Here is a 19245-nt window from a genome sequence, read left to right as displayed (position 1 = left end):
ATTACTCACTTTGTAAAAACTAACACAAAAACTCAATTTTCTCAAAGATTAGAGCATGAAATGCTACAAATCTTACCTTGATAGAATCAGTAAATCACAAGGAACACAAAGATATGAACGATTTGAGCTCTAGAACAAGGATTAAGAATTAGGGTTTGAGGTAGGTGAAGGAGATGAGGAACGAGTGTGTCTGGGAATAATCTGGAAAGTGAGAGAAAAGGACTGCACTAGTCATCTTACTTGGGTTTAATTCCCACACTGTGCAACACACGGGTATTTATCAGTTATCTGATATCTTTCGTACATTATTTGGCAACCCAAACGAAGTCCAAATTAAATAAACAAACCTGTTCTGTGACCCTTGTCACAAACTGGTCCTAACCACATCATTAAATAATAATAAATATTAAATTAAAATTAAAAGCATATAATAACGCAACACTAACTTAAGGGCAAAATAGTAATCTTACAACTAGGCCCGATTGAGGATGTTACAATTTACATTCACACATATATATTCCAACATATACATTCGCATCAAACACAGTTTCCATACTTTCATACCATGAATTTGAACAAAGTTTCCATTGATGTGCATTACGAGGGTAGAGTTGAGTATGACTGGAAGTCATACGTTGATGGGAAAAAAATCATTTGAAGATGTGGACGTTTCTGACTTCGATTGGTCAAAGTTGAAAAAGGTCCTCCAAAAAGAAACACCATACGTATTTACAGAAATTGTGTATTTCGATGAAGAGAAGCAATTGTTGATGTTTATGTTTACGAATGAGTATTGTGATGCGCAAAAAGAGCGAGCCAAGACACGACCTTGTCGAATTGAGTTGTATCTTGTAAACATGGGCCAAGACTCGTTTGATGGAAGAAATCAAATTTGTTTTATGTACTCGTTTTTGAATTAATTTATTTTTCATTTTTAGGAATTAAGTTTTAATTTTAAATAAAGTAATTTAGGGCTTTTTATTAAATGTAATCGTATTATTATTTTGTTTATATACTTACAAAATAATAATATAAATAATTAAAAAAAACTAAAATCAAGAAAAATGAAAAAGAAATAAAATACAACTCACCCATATCCATCAGTATGTCACTCAGTACGTCACTCATTATTTATCAGTTTATCAGCGTGTTCATCAAGCATTCCATCGCTGCCGAACAACACGCCAACATGCGAATCAAGGTTAAAAATGGTGTTAAGGGCATTTTGATCAATTTCTTTAACTATTACTAGTACTCTATTGTTTGCCTATGCTGCTGAATCGTGACCGGATCCGGGCTTGGCCCATTTCAATCTGGACAGACCATCCATCCGGGTGGGGCCCTGGGTCACCTGAGGAAAGAAAATAGGATTACTGCAAAACCGGCTTACATAGTTACGGTATCTTTCAGGTAAACAGTACTCTCAATTCATTCTCTCCACTTTCACATATCCCACAAACCCTAATTCGCACAACAAATATGATACGTACACATACATGTGAATTTGTTTGATTTCTATATTTAGTTCCATCGATCTGACATCAACGTTGAAATTGGGGTTCCATTCATTACAGTTAGGGTTTTTGGTGATCTTGAGTCGACGTCAATTTCAAGAATTTAAAGGTAATATACATAATAATTTGTAACTACTATTGTATAATTGCTTAGTAATTATAGTTTAATTTATTATATTTTTTATTTCTATTACCGTAATTGGAAATTCAGGTTTATCATTTCGACTTGTAAAAAGGGTAAATGAGGTAACAAATTGCTCAGTTTGGTACTCTTATTTGTTTTACATCTAATAATTTAAGGTAACTGTGTATTGTTTAACAATCTTTTTTAATATTTAAGGTAACTGTGTTTTTTTTTTTTATAAGATTAAAATTTGATTTTATAACCTTTAGTGAAGTATCAGGGATTCAGGGCCCAAAAGATGTTTACAATTTTCTGTGCTTAACATGAAATTGATTTCGTTACATTTTTCGATAAGGCTGAGTATGTTTTTGTGACATTTATCGGTTTAAACTTAAAAAATTAGCGTTTTGGATTTGATGATGTTTATTATGGTTTTTATGATTAGGTTGCCAATCTGTGAGCTTTTAGGATTTGGTAGTGATAGGAGTTTGAATTGTGATTAATTATTAGGTGTGGTGTGATGGCTGAAACCGAGGAGGATTCGAGGTATATGTCGAACTATGGTGTGGGACCGAAAGTTACTGTTCGTACTCCCGTTAATCATCATTCTCAGTCTCAACAGATTGCTGATAGTTATATTAATGATGATGATGATGAAGTAGAAGAAGAAGATGAAGAACAACAGGGAGTTGATAATGGGGTGAATGGTATTACTGAGCATAATAGAGATGATGTTGAGAACGAAGACGAAGACGACGATAATGATGGTGATAAAGATTGTACACCAAGTGAGAATTATAATTTACAACGGCATCCGAAAAAGAGGAAGTTGAAGAGCTTGTCATCTAGTTTTGAATTGGTGCCTCGAGTTCCAACTCCAACACCACTACCAGTAGTACCTCGAGCAGTAGCAGTAGTACCTCGAGTTGTTAAGCGTACGTCGTTTGGTGGGAGAAACACGCTTACTGATTGGAGTGAACATGAGACGTTTGCTTTACTTGAAGAATGGGGTTCGAGGTTTGTTCAACGTGGAAGAAAAAGTCTTAGATCTGAAGAATGGCAAGAAGTTGCAGAAAATGTTTCAAAGGTATCAAAAATGGAAAGAACTGATACACAATGTAGAAACCGTTTGGATACATTGAAAAAGAAGTATAAAAAAGAGAGAGCTTTGTTTGAAAGTAGTGAAATTACAAGTACGAAATGGGTGTATTTCAAGAAAATGGATTTGTTAATGTCATCAACACCGATGCCAATGCGAGTGCCAAAATCTGCGGGACCTACATGTGGAGTTGATTCGGGGGAGTTAGTTTCAGTGAAGCCGAATCTGTATTCAGATAGTGTGAATGTAATGGGTAAAATTAATGATAGTCCAGATGAGACTGATTCGGATGATGAAGATGATGATTTAGATTTGCTGCCATTAACAAGGTCAAAATACAAAAGGGTTGAAGATGAAGGTATTGGTGGTTCGTTTAGTTTGCTTGCAGACTCTATTAACAAGTTTAGTGATATATACGAGAAGATTGAAACTCAGAAGAGAAAGCAAATGATGGAATTAGAGAAGATGAGGATGGATTTTCTTAAAGAGTTGGAATTACAGAAAAAACAGATTCTTGAAAGAGCAAGAGATGAAATTGTGAAAATCAGACAAGGGAATTATGAAGATAATGATGATAATGATTCTGCAGAGAATATCAGTGGGTAAAGCTATCACCTTTTGACTTGATTTGTATCTAAAAATTTGACGTTGACTTGTTGCTGTTGTATAATATATGGATTGTAACTTGTAACTTCCTTTAATTCCTTGATTTGAAGGCAATAAATAGATGTAGTTTAAGTTATTTGTTGTCATAAAATGTAGTTAAGTGTGCTGTTAACCCGAAAAGCATAAAGAAATATTGGAGGTTGGTAATACTTAAACAAAATACTGATCCATTTAGCTCACCCACTATGAGAAACTTCATTTGTTAACATAAGTTTCAATATGGGTTTAAGCATGTTGATCTTGTGATATTATAGAAATACTAGTTTAATGACCCGTGAATTCATGGGTTGGTTTAAAACGATTGTATAAAAAGATTAAATTTAAACTTGATGGAAATGTGAAGTTCATATAATTATAAGTTTAGAAGATACTTCATATTAACATGAGAAGAAAAGAGATGCATAAATGTTGGGTTGTTTTGTTGAAAAGAAATAAAACATTATGAAAGATAGGTACAAAATAACATGGAATAACATAATATACTCATTTAAGAGAAAGATTATCTCAAAACACAATTTTTTTAATGATGAACAAAGAAAGCATCAAACAATTCAATATCACTTTTATATTGAAAAGACAAACTTAGAGAAGAAAAAAATGCACCAACGCAAATATATAATTTAAAGAGTCTAGTATTTACTTGCATATAATCAAATTAAAGTTAGCTTTTATTCATTTACATATTCAAACAATATCACATAATGATGAAAATTGATATTATATGAATGTTAAAGGCTAAACACTAAAACTACTAAAACCTTGTAAATAAGAAAAAACATGAATTATAATCATAGACGATTACAAATGAAATATACTAAACGTGACTGCCCAAAGTGTAATCCCGACTGCTCTGCTTCCTGTAACATTAAAATTTGAATATTCATAATACCAAAGAGCCATCTCACACATTCCCAGACCAATTACAACTGTAATATGGTAATGCAATTGTATTACATCCTTCCAATGTTGTAAAATCTAAGAAACCATAGAAGACCGAGTATAAGGCAAGCTAAGGACATAAATCCATAAAATGGCATAAACGGTGTCATCTTCCCCAGTAGATAACCATCTGGATTTCTCCAAACAGTTCTTCCACTCATGATTGTACCCTTAAGTTGTGGATCACAATACATAAAGTAAAGGTAATACATTCACGTTCTATTGATTTCAACGGTTTGCAACATCATTTTTGCTTCTTCACTTTTGCCCTCGAATGGAGTTTGAATCTGTTTAGGCCAGCCAGGGTTATCAGGGTTTTGACGAATAATAATCTCTCCTACCTTGCAGGAACCATCACTTGCAAGTTCAGGTGTACAACAAATTGCATCGGAGTTTAAATATGCACCTCCAATCTTATCTCGGTTTTTCACTTCAACAATTATAGCTTCAACCAAACCAGTACTCGGTTGCATCTCGTTCTGTATAGCAGCAACTTCTTTTGGTCTTCTAAATATTATAGACTCAAACATAGATGCACACGCAGGTTACAACACATATGGCAGAAAGTTTAACTTGGATTTACGCGGTTGTTTTATTTGACCAACAATTATTTTTATTTATTAAACATATAACAGTTGATGACGTATGAATACTAAGCAACTAACTTGAAAATTAATTTATTGTTTTCGACGTTAACGTTTACAATTACATATAAGATGATGAATTATGCATACATTACATATATAGATATAGATTGACATTATAATAAGACATTTTGATCGCTGATCTCTAAGTATCTCCCCAAATTAAATGTTTAACAAATTAAACGTACATATATCTACTGAAGAGAAATATTCAACTGAAACCAAGTTTTAAGTTGAGATTCAAGGGACCAATCAGAGTGCGATACGTTGCGCGATAATCACATGTGATTGGAAAAAAAAAATTCAAAAAAAAAATATTTTTTAAAAAATTTTTTTTTTCCAAAAAAATTTTTTTTTTTTAAATTTTTTTGTTTTTTCAATTTTTTTTTAATTACATGTAATTGAATTGACATGCAGTAAATCACATGTGATTCTGCATTCCAATCACATGTGATTGTAAAACCAATCACATGTGATTGTGCATGTCAAATTCAATCACATGTGATTGAAAAAAAATTTATTTAGTAAAATGACGAATTTCAGTAAATTTGTGCTAAAATCTTTAAACACCAAGTTTTTGATCAAAACTTGATCAAATCACCGAATTAAAGTCTGAGATTTTGAAGATATGATCACGAAACGCTAACAAACTTAATCAAATCACCGAATTAAAGTCTATTTCCTGTTGAATTTTTTTTTTTTTTTAAAAATTTGAATTTTTTTTTTCAATCACATGTGATTAGATTTGACATGCAGAATCACATGTGATTGTGTTTTACAATCACATGTGATTGGGTTTGATAATCATATGTGATTGAATTTGACATGCTAAATTAAAAAAAAAAAAATTCGAAAATTTTTTTTTGAAAAAAAAAACTCAACTACATAAAAGATTACACAATTACTACCAAAATGTAGATAATAAATTAATCTAAACAGATAACAGAAAATAATAATTAGAAATAAAATAAGTGTTATACCTAATGAATGATTTGCGTTGAGATGAACCTTAGAAGCATACATTCCTTCACTACCTCCGTGTAAAAAGACGGATACCTAGGTATGAATCCTTCATTCTTATAATCATGGATCGAGCATTTTACTACAATTATTTTTATCGATAAATAGAAAAACAAAAATATAATCCGTACACAATTAGGTTTTAATCTCATTTTTCTAAAAGGCTATATTAAATCGCGTATGAAAAATGATATTCTCTGTTTTTCCTATGAATGTGTAGGAAGAATCCTCCTGCATAAAAAACCCAAACATTTTAACAAATAAAGGTAATAATTTCAATGAATATCTACAACAACAAACAATAAAACTATTTGTATGAATCCATTAATATTATTGCATTTTGAAAAGGAAGAACGTTGATTGACTTACCTTGGATCGATTCTTCTTCAAAATAGGATTCCTTTTAGTTGTGTGTGAATCGATTAATAAGAATCGATAACAGAACGTATCCATAATAATATATCTGATTTAAGATGGTGATGAAATTGTATGATGATGAAACCCTAATTGAGATTTTAGGGATTAGGGTTATATACTATTAGAAAATCTAAACACGGCTTCTTTTTTGTTAATTTTTTAAAATTTAATTAATTAATGTTCTTTTTTTCTTTTTCCTCGTAATTAATTAATGTTAATGACATTGTTAGGATGGTTTAGATTTTTTTCTTTTTCTTTTTAAATTTTTTTTAATAAAGGAAAAAGCTTATTTATGATGTCATCATTTTAGCATTTTAATAGAAACTATAGATAGATAGATAGATAGATAGTTAGAGAAGATTAGACTCTAATCTAACTGATTGTAGGTGGAGTGTTTAGATGTAATCCAGTCGTTTAAAATCACGTATAAGTAGTTGTTTCAAGTCCTCTGATAGATTTTAAAAGAATGTGTGAATATGCACTTATAAGTTCAAAAGAAGCTGGTTATCAATTGATGAGTCAGTCTTATTTATTAAGACCCTCCCTATGTTGTAATCTGAGTTCACAATGATTGTTGATTCTTTTAATTCGTATTTACATAGTCGTCGATTCTCTTGATCTGAAATCACCATAATCGTATAGCCAACTGCAAACTCAGGTATGAAGTTGAAGCAACAATGTTTGCGGTGGTAATGAACTGGGCATTTTATCAATATATGGTAAACTGCCTGTGAATTGACTTGTCTTGTCAACTCTAACAAAAAGTAAATGAACCAGGGCTGAATAATTGATATTTAAACAAGTTGTTAAGGTATTCTATGAATGTGGCATTAAATCAAAAAGAACCCAAGTAGGAATGACATTAGTGTAAACAACAAAGGTGATCGACAAACATAGAAGCAATATATGCAACAATTATTATTGATGATAACTTTGTCAAAAATTTTGTGTTCATATTAAGAAGCTCAAGTAAATCATCACTGTTAGGTATGGTGAAAACTTGTGAGATTCAAATTTACTATGAGGTGAAGTCAGTTTTCAATATAATCAGGGAATTTAGATAAAGGATAATCATGACTTATGAGTTTGGGAATAATAAAAAGGGTATACAAATTATATAGATAATTGGCTATCTTTTTATTATTTTAACTAACAATAAAGCTTATGTGGAATTGTCTTGTTATACTAGTGTCGTGAGCCAACCATTTATAAATATTTATTAATTATGCTTTACAAATAAAGAATTAACAAACAAGTCAGGATGGCCGAGTGGTCTAAGGCGCCAGACTCAAGTTCTGGTCTTCGAGAGAGGGCGTGGGTTCAAATCCCACTTCTGACAATTTTTTTTTTTTGTATTTTTAATTTACATACTAAGCAATAACATAGAAGTATAGAACTGTCCCATTTTCTTTTGGGAGTTGAAGCAGATGAATAAAGTGATCTCCTAGAAAATATATATTGTTGTCAGGCCTTCTGTAATCTATAATGTGCTTTAGCTTTTTATTCTTGCAAACGTTAATAACTAAAGCTACATACCTGTTCACACGTTTCGTCACAAGAACAGGTATATAAAAAAAGTTATGAACATATAAAAAGAGAGCCCTTTTAGCTAATCAGTGATCCAACATTTTATCAAAGGTAAAAAATAGAAGATAAAAAGGCATAGAATAAAACAATGATTTATAGGATTAAACCAATATATTTAGCAACTACCATTTAAATGTTGGCGGGAAAATTGAAACTTCAAGTTTCTATACATATTTGAACAAACACAAGCAAATTCCATCATCGACATAAAAACTTCTGGCAATCCGGTCCTCATATCCATCACCTGACCGGACCACCGACGATACGCATCCTCCTCCTCCTCCACCAACCGCCGCTTTAATGCAGCCACAACGACCTCTTGTTCTGCAACAACCTCCATATCATTCATTACATCGATATCCACTTCGTCACTTGATTTCCCCTTTGTTATTTGTTTATCGCACCATTCTTCAAATTTTCGAGACCTCTTTGTTATTTCCATCCTTGTTTCCTCACATTTCTCCTTCAATTTCATCGCTTTTAATTGATAATCAACATTTGTTTCCACTGCTAATGCAAATTTGATGATCGTGTTTATTGCCCCTTGTTCTGTAAGCTTCTCGAGGTTTTCTAGCCAATTACTCAACAACGGTTGGATCTTAGGATTTTGAGTTTGTTTCGCAAGTAATTTTTTGTCGATTGAGTTGCTATCTATGGAGATTAGATCTAGTTTTAGCCAATTGTTGAGCGATTTGATGTATTCTTTTTGGCGAGTAATCAGTTTTTCGAATTCAGAACCCCAAATTCTCACGTGGAGATAAAGTCTTTGCGTGTTTATTAAATTGCGCTCGCTTGTTTCCTTGTGTGAGAATTTGAAAGATTTTAATTCTTGCACGATTTCGAATTGGTGTTGATGTTGTTGCCTCATGTTCTTCCACATAAAGCTCATCCTACAAAAGGAACAATTTTTGATCAGTTTTATTTGTACAAATTTTGAAAAACGGTATTGTGAATAATGAACTTACTTTTCAATGAGCCGAACAAGTTTTGGATACAATTGCTCATCACGAAGGCAGTTGATTTCTGAAACGGTCGATTCAATGGATTGCAAATCTACAATGTATCTTGTTTGCATATGAGTTACTACGTCTTGTGTTCGCTCTAATAAATCATTACTAGCGCCTCGTTTTCTAAGTTTATCTAGTGATGCGACCTTTTTCTGGTATTCACGTTTCTTCATTTCACCAACCTGTTAAACATAACCAGGAAGCTAATCAAAGGTGATCAAACCAAATCATGTGTGCGAAAAATGTGGATTCGGGGTAAGTTTGTGACAGATGTTCGATCAAGCAACTAACATAGTAACAAACTATTTAAGAGAAGTTATACATTATCAATTGACTATATATTCATGATTCATTTTGAGCTACCAACTTCTTTGACATAGCGGTATCTAGGAGCCTATGAACTACAAGGTTGTGGGTTCAGGTCCGTTAATGTCTAGTCCTAATGGATCAGACGTAAGTGTGTATTTTTTTTTTTTTCTTTTTTTGTGAACACCATACACATGAGCAATTTTTGTCCACGGGACTCGAACTCACAACCTCAAGGTCGATAAGTTCCTTTGATACCGCTAAGCCAGAAGCCCTTTGGTAGACATAAGAGTGTATTGAAAGGTGCATGTGTGTTGAAAACATTTGATATATATGTGTGTATATATATATATATATATATATATATATATATATATATATATATATATATATATATATATATATAATCTCACTTTTTTTTTTCTTACCTTCACTTGATCACATAGCTTCATCTCCCATGCCAGGATCTTCTCTAGTAGTGTCACATGAGTTTCTTTTCCCCTAGACGCAAAATCGTCCATCGCATCAATAGCAATTTGTCGTCCTTTAAACGACTCATTCCATGTAATGACCCGCATGATCCTTGCAGAATGACTGATATGGTCTCCTAAAACCAAGTATTCCATTCATCAATATCAGTCAAAGAGTAAACGAACCGAAAAAAACACTATCATTATAAGATAAAGTTGAAAGTTCTCCACATAATGTATAAAAGAATGATCATATGATAACACTTACCTTGATTATGTGCATGATTCGAGTGGTAGTTTAGCTTATTGCCATCAAGAATCTTCCAAATTTTATGAACACTCTTTGAAGCTTTAAGAAAACCATCATCAAGCTTTGTAAATACTTGCAACAAATTCACATTATCCATGTCTTCACCAGTTTTTTTAACTGTACTATTTTTATCATCAACTTGAGCCAAGTCGTAATCCATAAACGAATAAAAAAAGTCCCATACCCCATCTTTCTCACACGGACGTAACTTAGGATGATGTGGCGATTCCAAAGAGACGTCCTCAGAAAATTGAGTCGCACACTTAGCGTAATCTGCAAACGCAGATCCAGTGTTCTTGAGGGCCTCGGCATACGCAAAAAGGCAGGCAGCAAAGGTGTTACAAGCAGCGACTGACTGTTTCATGAAAGCTTTTCTTTCTTTGCATTGATTCATAATTTGTACATCGTTGATCTTTGATTCCGAACAACCCATGTTTTGTGATTGTTTAAGATGTGATGGGTGATTTTGATCTGAGAAATTTGTTGAAACTTAATACATTTTGGTTTGTAAAAGATTGAAGGAAGGAATATGTATGAGGACAAAAATTAGGATTCAAATGTTTGATTATTCAATATAGCCAAAATGTAGGATCTTATTTATACAAAATGTTACTAAGTCCAGTCTACCTTTCCAATATTGTTAGCATTGCTAAATAGAAACAGATAAATGTTACAAAAGTGGTTTTTATTTATTTAATTATATTCATGTTTTTGTCACACTGGAAATTTGAAAACAAACTTAGAGATCAAGCTAGTGATCTCTAATTTTACTATAAACTCCTTATTTTATATTTTATTTACTTGTTAACTCTGAAATATCTTTTTTGTGTTTGTAATCTGTTTGGTTTTTTTTTAGGGTTTTGTTTATAAGCTAATGGAAACTGAAATTTGAAATGTGGCATTTACTTATGAATACGTCAATATGTGCTATGATCTATAGTTAAAGAGCCAAACTGGAACAAGCCAAAGTGTAATTTGAATTCTTACAGCAACCTTAACTTTTTTGTATTATAAAAAAGTTTATAATTGTAATAACAGAGCTTTGCAATCATATTTATGCAATATCTATTCATAAAAGTGGACTAAAAAGTCGGGGTCAACCTGACCCGTTTCTGGGAGTGCTATAACAACCAATTTCAATCCAACCTGCGACCTACCCATCTTACCACCTCTACTGAAACCTGTTTTTGTCAAAACATTAAAAAAATTAACTAGAACCTTGCTTAAAAAATATGACATTATTTTTTCCAATGTACTAAATTATGTATCAGTGAGGTCATCTTATGTGGCAGCTACCAGCAAAGATGCCATCTCAAGTTCTTCAAGTTTTGACAGATTCCATGTGTAACTAAATTACAGAAACCTAATTATAGGGTAGCAAACAAAGGTGCTTGTGAGGAATTAGAGGTAGCCTTTTTTTCTTTTTAGTATTTTTGACAGTTTGACTACATTGGTGAGCCTCAAATCCACAAGGACAAGCCCACCACCACACAGACATGAGGTGGATATTTTGATCCATTCTATTTACTACTTAGTCATTTTGGGTTATATTACAATGGATGAGGTTTTTCCTAATGCGGATATTTTTTCTGAGATATACGCGACCTAACCATGTTATTGCATGAGCATTTCCTATTCTTTCCCTGGCCACCTCAAAATTTATTGCTAGTGAGATTTGAATACGAGACCTTGGTCTGATATTCAGACACCAACCATTTGTGATGGTTTCATTTTAGGTTATATTGTATTTTGTTATTAGTAACAGTTTAAGCTAGATGACTTAAATAAAAGGGAAACAATGTCAAATATGTTAAAAGTTGTCTAAAGTGTATTCATATTCATAATAACCTCCTGAAAAAACCATTAACTGAAATTATTGAGACATCTTTTGTAATAGTACCAATTTAGCACATCACCTATTTATAAACTTCGAAAAAGCTGATAATAATGTTAGTGTTATCACCTGTGACAAGATGCGGAGGGCCTCTTAGGGGGCCATGAAGCCTTCCAATCAACTAGTACAGTTTTCTAGTATGTCGACTACCATGATCTTAATGATAATAGAAATAAAAGTAGTATAGATACAAATTTAAGAGCAACTGCATTGATACAGGATACACATCATTTGCACATGTAATTCATTAAGTCAAGAAGTCGAAAAAGTCAAACATTAGCTGTTATATTAGTTCTAATTCACGAGTTAGTCACAGACCATTAGCATCGTTATTGTGATGACATACTTGTTTACAGTAAGGTATGAATATCATTTGAGAGCAGTGGGTGCTGACATCCTGACATTTTTATTTAATTAGAAATCCCCTTTTACTTTCATTTCTCCGTAAGTCGCTCAATTTTCACACAAAATGACCTTATGTTCATTTTATGGATTGATTTCGATATGACAAATAGTGTCTAATATCTGATTCTGACTATTACAACTTTGAAACAACATAAAAATATTCAAACAGGCAGCACAACCCATTTTATCGTCTCTCACTTCACCTTCACGCTTCCTTTAGGTTACTATCTTCTGATTTGAACATTTATATTTAATTTCTCTTTACTTTATCTTTATATTTAACTTTAATTAAATATATATTTCGATTCCGATAACAATTCATGTGCCAAGTTTTCTTTACTCTTTACATAAAGCCTTGTCTTAAACCCGTGATACACATTGCCTCATTAATTTTTATACTCCGTATATCTTTTCAATTTTTCATAAATATTGATAAAATTGATTGTTAGGATATGAATTACATATAAGAATAATAGTGCTTGTGATGGCTTAAGTGTATGTAATGGCTTAAGTGTATGTAAGAGTGATAGTATAAATATCAAGCCTCACCATTAGTCACCATTAAGCTTTTACATAAACACACACAATTAAGGTGTAAAACATTCCCAAAATCAGTAGGTCCTAACCTAGTTAGGAAGTGAACGTAATTGAGAAGCCGTGGATGTAATCGATATTCAATGTATATGTATCTTTGATTACATTCTTGTTTCTGATTGTTCATCTAAATCATCATCTGATCAGATTCATCATCATATCTGTTCATCACCTTCATACACAAACATACATACTATATGAATAGTTGAATACATACAAGACCAGGATCACAAATTCATGCATATTAGGGACAAACATTTACATATTCAAACTCAAAGAACAAACAATAACAAAACAAGTATATATGTTTATAGTATAAAGATACAATATAAAGTAAATATAAAGTATGTATACATTGATGGGAAGATTAAATAAAAAAAAAAGCCCAAATGACGTGGCCGAGAGTAGAGTATTTTTAAAGACGATGTGTGAGAATAAACAAAACCCCACATAGATGAAAAATACAATTCACCCTTCCCTATAAATATGGACAGTCATGGATCATATTCATGGATGCAGTGGAAACCTATAAAACAACTTTCAATATCAATTGCGTCACTAGAGTACATATATTTGTAATTTAGTACTATATATGTAGATAAGTATTGCATTTATACGTGTGATAAATATGTAAATATTTCATCAAATATATATAGCAACTTGCTATTACTATATATGTCATACTATTACCCATAGTCCTCAATGTCATTTAGGGACAAACCTTTGGCGTTTTCTATTGTTCATAACTACATGTTTGTAAGGAACATGTTTGTGATTTAGCTCATTTTAGTGTAGTTTTGGTGTATTTGTATGTCGTTTGGCACTTTTTCGGTAGGATATTAAGTAATTTTGCTAGAAAGAGTCTTGAGATTTTATAGAGGCTTTACTCGATACTGGTTTTTATCAAACATCCAAAGGTAGTAGTATTAAGTTTTTGAATTACTTTTTGGGAATTGTAGTATAAAACATCAATCACCCTATAGTTTGCATCTGCTACATTTGCATACATAAATATAAAAATGGAAAGTTCAAACTCTAAATCGTTTGCAAAAGTTGGAGACGAATCACAAGACCAAATATATCCTTACCCATCACATGTTTGTGCTCCAAACTTTGTAACGGTGAAGCTGAGTGGTAGGGATAATTATGTCGTATGGAAGACACAAATGTTATGCCTTATCGTGAGTCATGGTATGATGAGTTTCATTAATGGTGAGTTTGTAAGTCCTGATATTAAGGGAAAGAAGAAACCGGAAGATGTGCAGTGGATCAAATCTGATGCTCTCGTTAAAGGTTGGATTCTTGGCTCTCTATCTGAGCAAACACTCGAGTACGTCGTTAATATTCTACAAACGGGCACAGATTTCACTGCAAATTATGTGTGGGATCAAATGAAAAGTATCTACAGCCCAACAGATATTATTCCTCGTCAATAAGTGTCAGGTGCATTTCTTTTTTGCTATTTTTTGTCATATTTTTTATTCCATAAGATGTTTTTTTTTGTTCACATGTATCAACCATTAGATTAACAGTTTACGGGGTTATAATTTGAGAGGATCTCATTTGCATATTATAAAACATATACGTAGATGTATTATGCAAAGTTCGTGTGGAGTAATGGCTCAATTTATATTTAAAACACTTATTTTTTGATGTATGACTGTTACTTTTTATGTAACTTGCATTCATGTGATGAGGCTTTCCCTATTTGGGTGACCTGTGAGGGTGAATATTTTTACTCTTATGTACGCTATCTCATCATATTAATATGTGACTGTTTTCAAACCCTTTCCTGGTCATCATAAGATTTGAACCTGAGACCTCTTGCAAGGACCTCAGTGCCCAAGCAATGGGCTCTTATTGATGGTTTAACATATATTCATAACAATGCAAATTCAGATGTGCGAGAAGCAACAAGTACAACTGAAGAAAAAGAATTGGTGACGATACAGGGGAATCTGGTATCTGAAGATGCAAATTTAAATGACCATCAAGATAAAACTAAAGTATCAGAAATAAGAACAATCGTTCACCGAATATTGTATGAAGCTACTCTGGGAAGACGGTGGGAAGATATTGATCAAATTTTGGAACGTGAACATGTAAGAAGTAGGGATGAAGGAAGATCTCCGGTCACAATGACAGACAAAATCACATTCAATGGCAACACAACACTCCATGTAGCGGTTGGTACGGAAAATGTTGGAAAAGGCACCAGATAGCAAACTGGATATGCGAAACTCAGATGGAAGCACACTACTTCACGTTGCTAGCACTTCACGTTGCTAGAATCTTGGTTGAAAAAAATCTAGAGTTATTGTTTACTAAGGACAACGATGGTGATACACCACTAATTAAAGCTTTTTTAAATATGCACACTGATACATACATATGTTTATTGGAGTACAGTATAGCTCGTGGTGGAATAGAGATGGGTACTCTATTTTGTGGCAGAAGTGGTGATGACCTTGTTGTTAATGCTATTGCATCTAAAAAATTCTGTAAGCGCCTCTCAACCATCTAAGTGAAATATGACCAACTATTTTTTGCATGAGGTTTTCATGTCCAGGATACCCGGGAGGGAGGCAGGTATTATTATATTAATGTACGTGACTTAGCCGGGATTGGATTATCCGTGATCATTTTCAAATCCTTCCCTTACCACCCCAAGATTTGTCCCTGAGACCTCTTACAAGGATCTTAGGGCGCTAACTAATGTGCTATCTTGTGATGGTTTAAAATAGGACCAACTATATAGTACTAAGTTAATAATTTGCTAGCTTCACATTCACCCTTGATACTGTTACCAATGTCGGTGGTATCTGATTCTTCACCTATTCGTATATATCATCAGATTTAGCAATACGTTTGCTTAATGAGTACGAAAAGATGGATAGCGACACTGTTTTGATGGCTATAGCTCAAAATTTCCCACATGAACTCAGCACATGGGAAAGAATAGTCCAGGGTACATGTTTGTTCATCCATATAATCATATTTTTCTCTGTTTCTTTAATTAACTTTCAATTTATCATGTGCAATCAGTACATTCCATTGCTGATTTCAAAATTCTTTTACACACCTTTTTAAATATGCTTCTTTGTGTCCGTGTTGCATTAGTGTTGTCGTATAAAGCTGTCAAAGAAAGATTTAATATGTTTGTTGATGTCATACACCTATTACAATTCGTTTGTGAGTTGATACGGTTTTGTATAGCCTCCAGCTCTCAACATCATTATTATACCAATCCGGTTCTTGAAGCCACTAGACAAAACGTGCACGAGGTTGCAGTCAAGATTGTGTCTGATTTCCCTAATGCAATTTGGAGTGCAAATGAAAACGGTCACAACATAATCCAATATGCTGTGATAAACCGTTCAGAAAATGTTTACAACCTGTTATACCAGATGAGTGAACATAAAAATGTTTATAAAACAATCAAAGATCCGTTTAAGAATAACCTTTTACATGGCTGCAAGATTGGCACCTCCCGAAAAACTTAACCTCATATCTGGTGCTGCTTTGCAAATACAATATGAATTGCAATGGTATAAGGTAATACTAATAATAATCTTTGCTATCTCGAAACCACCTATATATACATATATATCCTATTATATATTGGTAATATGACTAAAATCATTCAGATAGTGTATTTACTTACAGTGTTATGTTGACAGGAAGTCGAAGGATTTGTCTGCCCACTAAACATCACACAAAAGAACTCGTTTAGAGAAACACCTCAAATGATGTTTACTAGAGAACACAAGGACTTGGTGATCAAGGAAGAAAAATGGATGAAGGTTGCTGCAGAGTCATACACAATTACAGCTGCATTAATCGCCACCATCGTATTTGCAGCCGCTATTACCGTGCCAGGTGGCAACAATAAGAATACGGGGTTCCCAATGTTCACTAACGATGCCGCCTTTACATTATTTGTTGTATCGGATGCCATATCATTGTTTGCAGCTATCACATCCTTACTAATGTTCTTGTCAATCCTCACAACACGTTTTGCTGAACAAGACTTTCTCGTTACATTGCCTAGAAAGTTAATTATCGGCCTTGTTGCTTTGTTCATCTCGATGACAGCCATGATTATAGCTTTTGGTGCAACTTTGTACCTTGTGTTTGGTCAAAGAAAGTCATGGATTGTTTATCCGGTAGCTGCATTGGCACTCGTACCAATCGTTTCATTTGTGACTTTGCAATTTCATCTCATTGCAGACCTAGTGAGTTCTACATATGGACCTAGTATCTTTGGTAAGAAAAGTGATGAACCTTTTTACTAAAATTCTTCTATCATATGTAATACATACATTTAAGTTTTCAGCAACATTGTATTCTATCTTTACTTTTTATATTATTATTACAGTTTTTATCTGCAATTACAATTCTAAGTAACAAAGAAATGTTGAATTATCACCATCATTTGAATTAAAGGTTGAACTTTGCAATTCATCATGTAGTTTTAGATCTATTTTCATTATTTTTTGAACCTCTACATACACGTATGATACCAAGAGGACTGACATTACCATAATGCTTTAAACCTCATTCACCTTTCTCGAATCTTTCTATGTTCAGAAATTTGGTTTTTGGTTTACGACTTATATAGGCCTATCAATTGACATTGGCAGTGTATTCACAAATTCATATTCCAACGACACATACGTTCGTTATTACATATACTTACAATTTTTTACACGATATGGATCATTTTAACATAAGTTTCAACATTAAACATTGTTCTTAATTTGATTTTGCTCTAAGAGCTGCAAACCAAGCTATAACAATATCATTACAATCAGAAATCAACACATCCTGTTGGTGGGCTCACGGTCGAATGTAACTTAACTCGCAATAGAGTACCACCATTTTTTTCGCCGTTTGCTATTACCTTTTTGTTCTTCCCAATATCAAGGTTAAGGTAATTAGAAACTTTTATGTTTTCTTTGTTACAATCATCAACTTTTTGTTTAATTTTTAGTCGAATTAAAAGAGTTGCTTGAAATTGGTATTTGTTTTTTGCTAGAATCCTTTTTAACATAAGGTGGCGGCTTGAGCCTAAATAAGATAATAAGGACGTTTTTGATATAGTTGATTTGTTAAAAGAACATTTTTTTTTTTTGGATTTGAAGTGGTCTCTCAGCTAGTCGAGAGTCGAGAATAAACTAGTGGTTCTTTTCGAGTATAGTAAGGTCATTGTTATCATTATTATCGACTATAAGGTACACAAAATACAAAACGACTGTAGGACATGCTCTATAGCCTCACGAGACAACCAACTAAAGTTGCATGACAAAACTAATGCAACAAGAGCAAAAGCTTTGATGTTGTCATCGTTACCATCTGTAAACTAAGATTTACAACAAAAGGCTAATGTTTTCAACTATATGATTTTTACATGCTCCCTTTTGGAGCTTTTTGTGTTCATTTAAACTTCAATCTGTATGTAATTATTCAAAATTTATTTGATTGACTCAGATTTAATGTTTTGTGGGTGCATTTGTATATTGTTTATTGTGATTACGTCACGTTGTCTCCATATTTGTTTTGGGTTTTCAAGTTGTATCTCTATATATTAAGAGATTAGATTTGATTTTTTCTGAATAAGTTTGATAAAAAAAAATAGAAAATTAGATTGATTAACGGAAGAAATTAACTAACGTTAGGTTTTGGACCACTGATGTACGTTATAAAAACTATAGGGACTAGTGGTATGATTATAAAAATAATTATAATTATTATTACTGTATTATTTTGGCGGAAAAAAAAAAGATTATTATTAAATTAAAGTAACATATATATATTGATGATTAATAATTAATTAACCTTAAAATTAGCGGTAACCAGTTTTCTCGATTGATAAATAAATCGGGTCTATAAATAATAAATAGGGTTGGGTGGTTTTATAAAGGCATCTGAATTCTGCGTTAGAGTTGAGTTATAATATCAAGTCGCCCAAATTTTATACGAATACCACATTCTAACCCTAATTTCAGATTCTGATCATGTCGTCCAAACAGGGTGGTAAACAAGGTACTCACTCTTTCATCTTTTTCAAACTATCGACTAATTCTTTTGAATAATTATTATTGATGCAAATATTGCTATTAATATTAATATTAATATTAATATTAATACAGGGGGAAAAGCAAAGCCGTTGAAGGCACCAAAAGCTGAGAAGAAAGAATACGACGAGGTATTTACATATATGTATATACATATGTGTATATTTATTGT

The 19245-nt window shown here is 32.6% G+C and overlaps 2 protein-coding genes, 1 non-coding gene and 1 pseudogene across 4 annotated transcripts; 3 read left to right on the top strand and 1 right to left on the bottom strand.

Annotated features, from left to right (window-relative positions):
• Nucleotides 1-1178: 1178 nt before the first annotated feature.
• On the top strand, nt 1179-3464 carry LOC139839913 (trihelix transcription factor ASIL1-like). 2 transcript variants are annotated; one of them, XM_071830121.1, is made up of 3 exons: nt 1179-1410; nt 1575-1623; nt 2084-3464. In XM_071830121.1, the coding sequence occupies exon 3, from the start codon at nt 2159-2161 to the stop codon at nt 3341-3343; it is 1185 nt and encodes a 394-aa protein (XP_071686222.1). In that variant the 5' UTR covers nt 1179-1410; nt 1575-1623; nt 2084-2158; the 3' UTR covers nt 3344-3464. The 2 variants fall into 2 exon arrangements, with proteins under 2 accessions (XP_071686222.1, XP_071686223.1); XM_071830122.1 differs by lacking the exon at nt 1179-1410 and adding an exon at nt 1726-1760 and having other exon boundaries at nt 1419-1623.
• Nucleotides 3465-7678: 4214 nt separating this feature from the next.
• Nucleotides 7679-7762, top strand: TRNAL-CAA (transfer RNA leucine (anticodon CAA)). Its single transcript has one exon. It is a non-coding gene; the product is annotated as a tRNA-Leu (tRNA).
• A 31-nt stretch (nt 7763-7793) lies between these two features.
• LOC139840387 (protein ALTERED PHOSPHATE STARVATION RESPONSE 1-like) lies at nt 7794-10536 on the bottom strand. The gene is made up of 5 exons (XM_071830657.1): nt 10062-10536; nt 9752-9930; nt 8976-9199; nt 8181-8900; nt 7794-7959 (listed from the first exon to the last, which is right to left on the bottom strand). The coding sequence occupies exons 1-5, from the start codon at nt 10534-10536 to the stop codon at nt 7794-7796; spliced, it is 1764 nt and encodes a 587-aa protein (XP_071686758.1).
• Nucleotides 10537-14015: 3479 nt separating this feature from the next.
• Nucleotides 14016-17291, top strand: LOC139840385 (uncharacterized; annotated as a pseudogene).
• Nucleotides 17292-19245: the final 1954 nt, after the last annotated feature.

Source organism: Rutidosis leptorrhynchoides, chromosome 4, assembly GCF_046630445.1.
Source record: "Rutidosis leptorrhynchoides isolate AG116_Rl617_1_P2 chromosome 4, CSIRO_AGI_Rlap_v1, whole genome shotgun sequence".
Classification (NCBI taxonomy): Eukaryota; Viridiplantae; Streptophyta; class Magnoliopsida; order Asterales; family Asteraceae; genus Rutidosis; species Rutidosis leptorrhynchoides.
Note: the sequence above shows the minus strand (reverse complement) of the source record. Positions and strands in the feature narration are given on the sequence as shown.

Bases quoted from the DNA above. Each gene is read 5' to 3' on its own strand.
- LOC139840387 (XM_071830657.1), bottom strand. From the start codon at position 10,536: ATGGGTTGTTCGGAATCAAAGATCAACGATGTACAAATTATGAATCAA. The intron at 9,931-10,061 runs GTAAGTGTTATC...ACTTGGTTTTAG, and splicing joins GAATCATGCACATAATCAAG to GAGACCATATCAGTCATTCT. The intron at 7,960-8,180 runs GTATAGAAACTT...ACGTGTGAACAG, and splicing joins GCTTGTGTTTGTTCAAATAT to GTATGTAGCTTTAGTTATTA.
- LOC139839913 (XM_071830121.1), top strand. From the start codon at position 2,159: ATGGCTGAAACCGAGGAGGATTCGAGGTATATGTCGAACTATGGTGTG.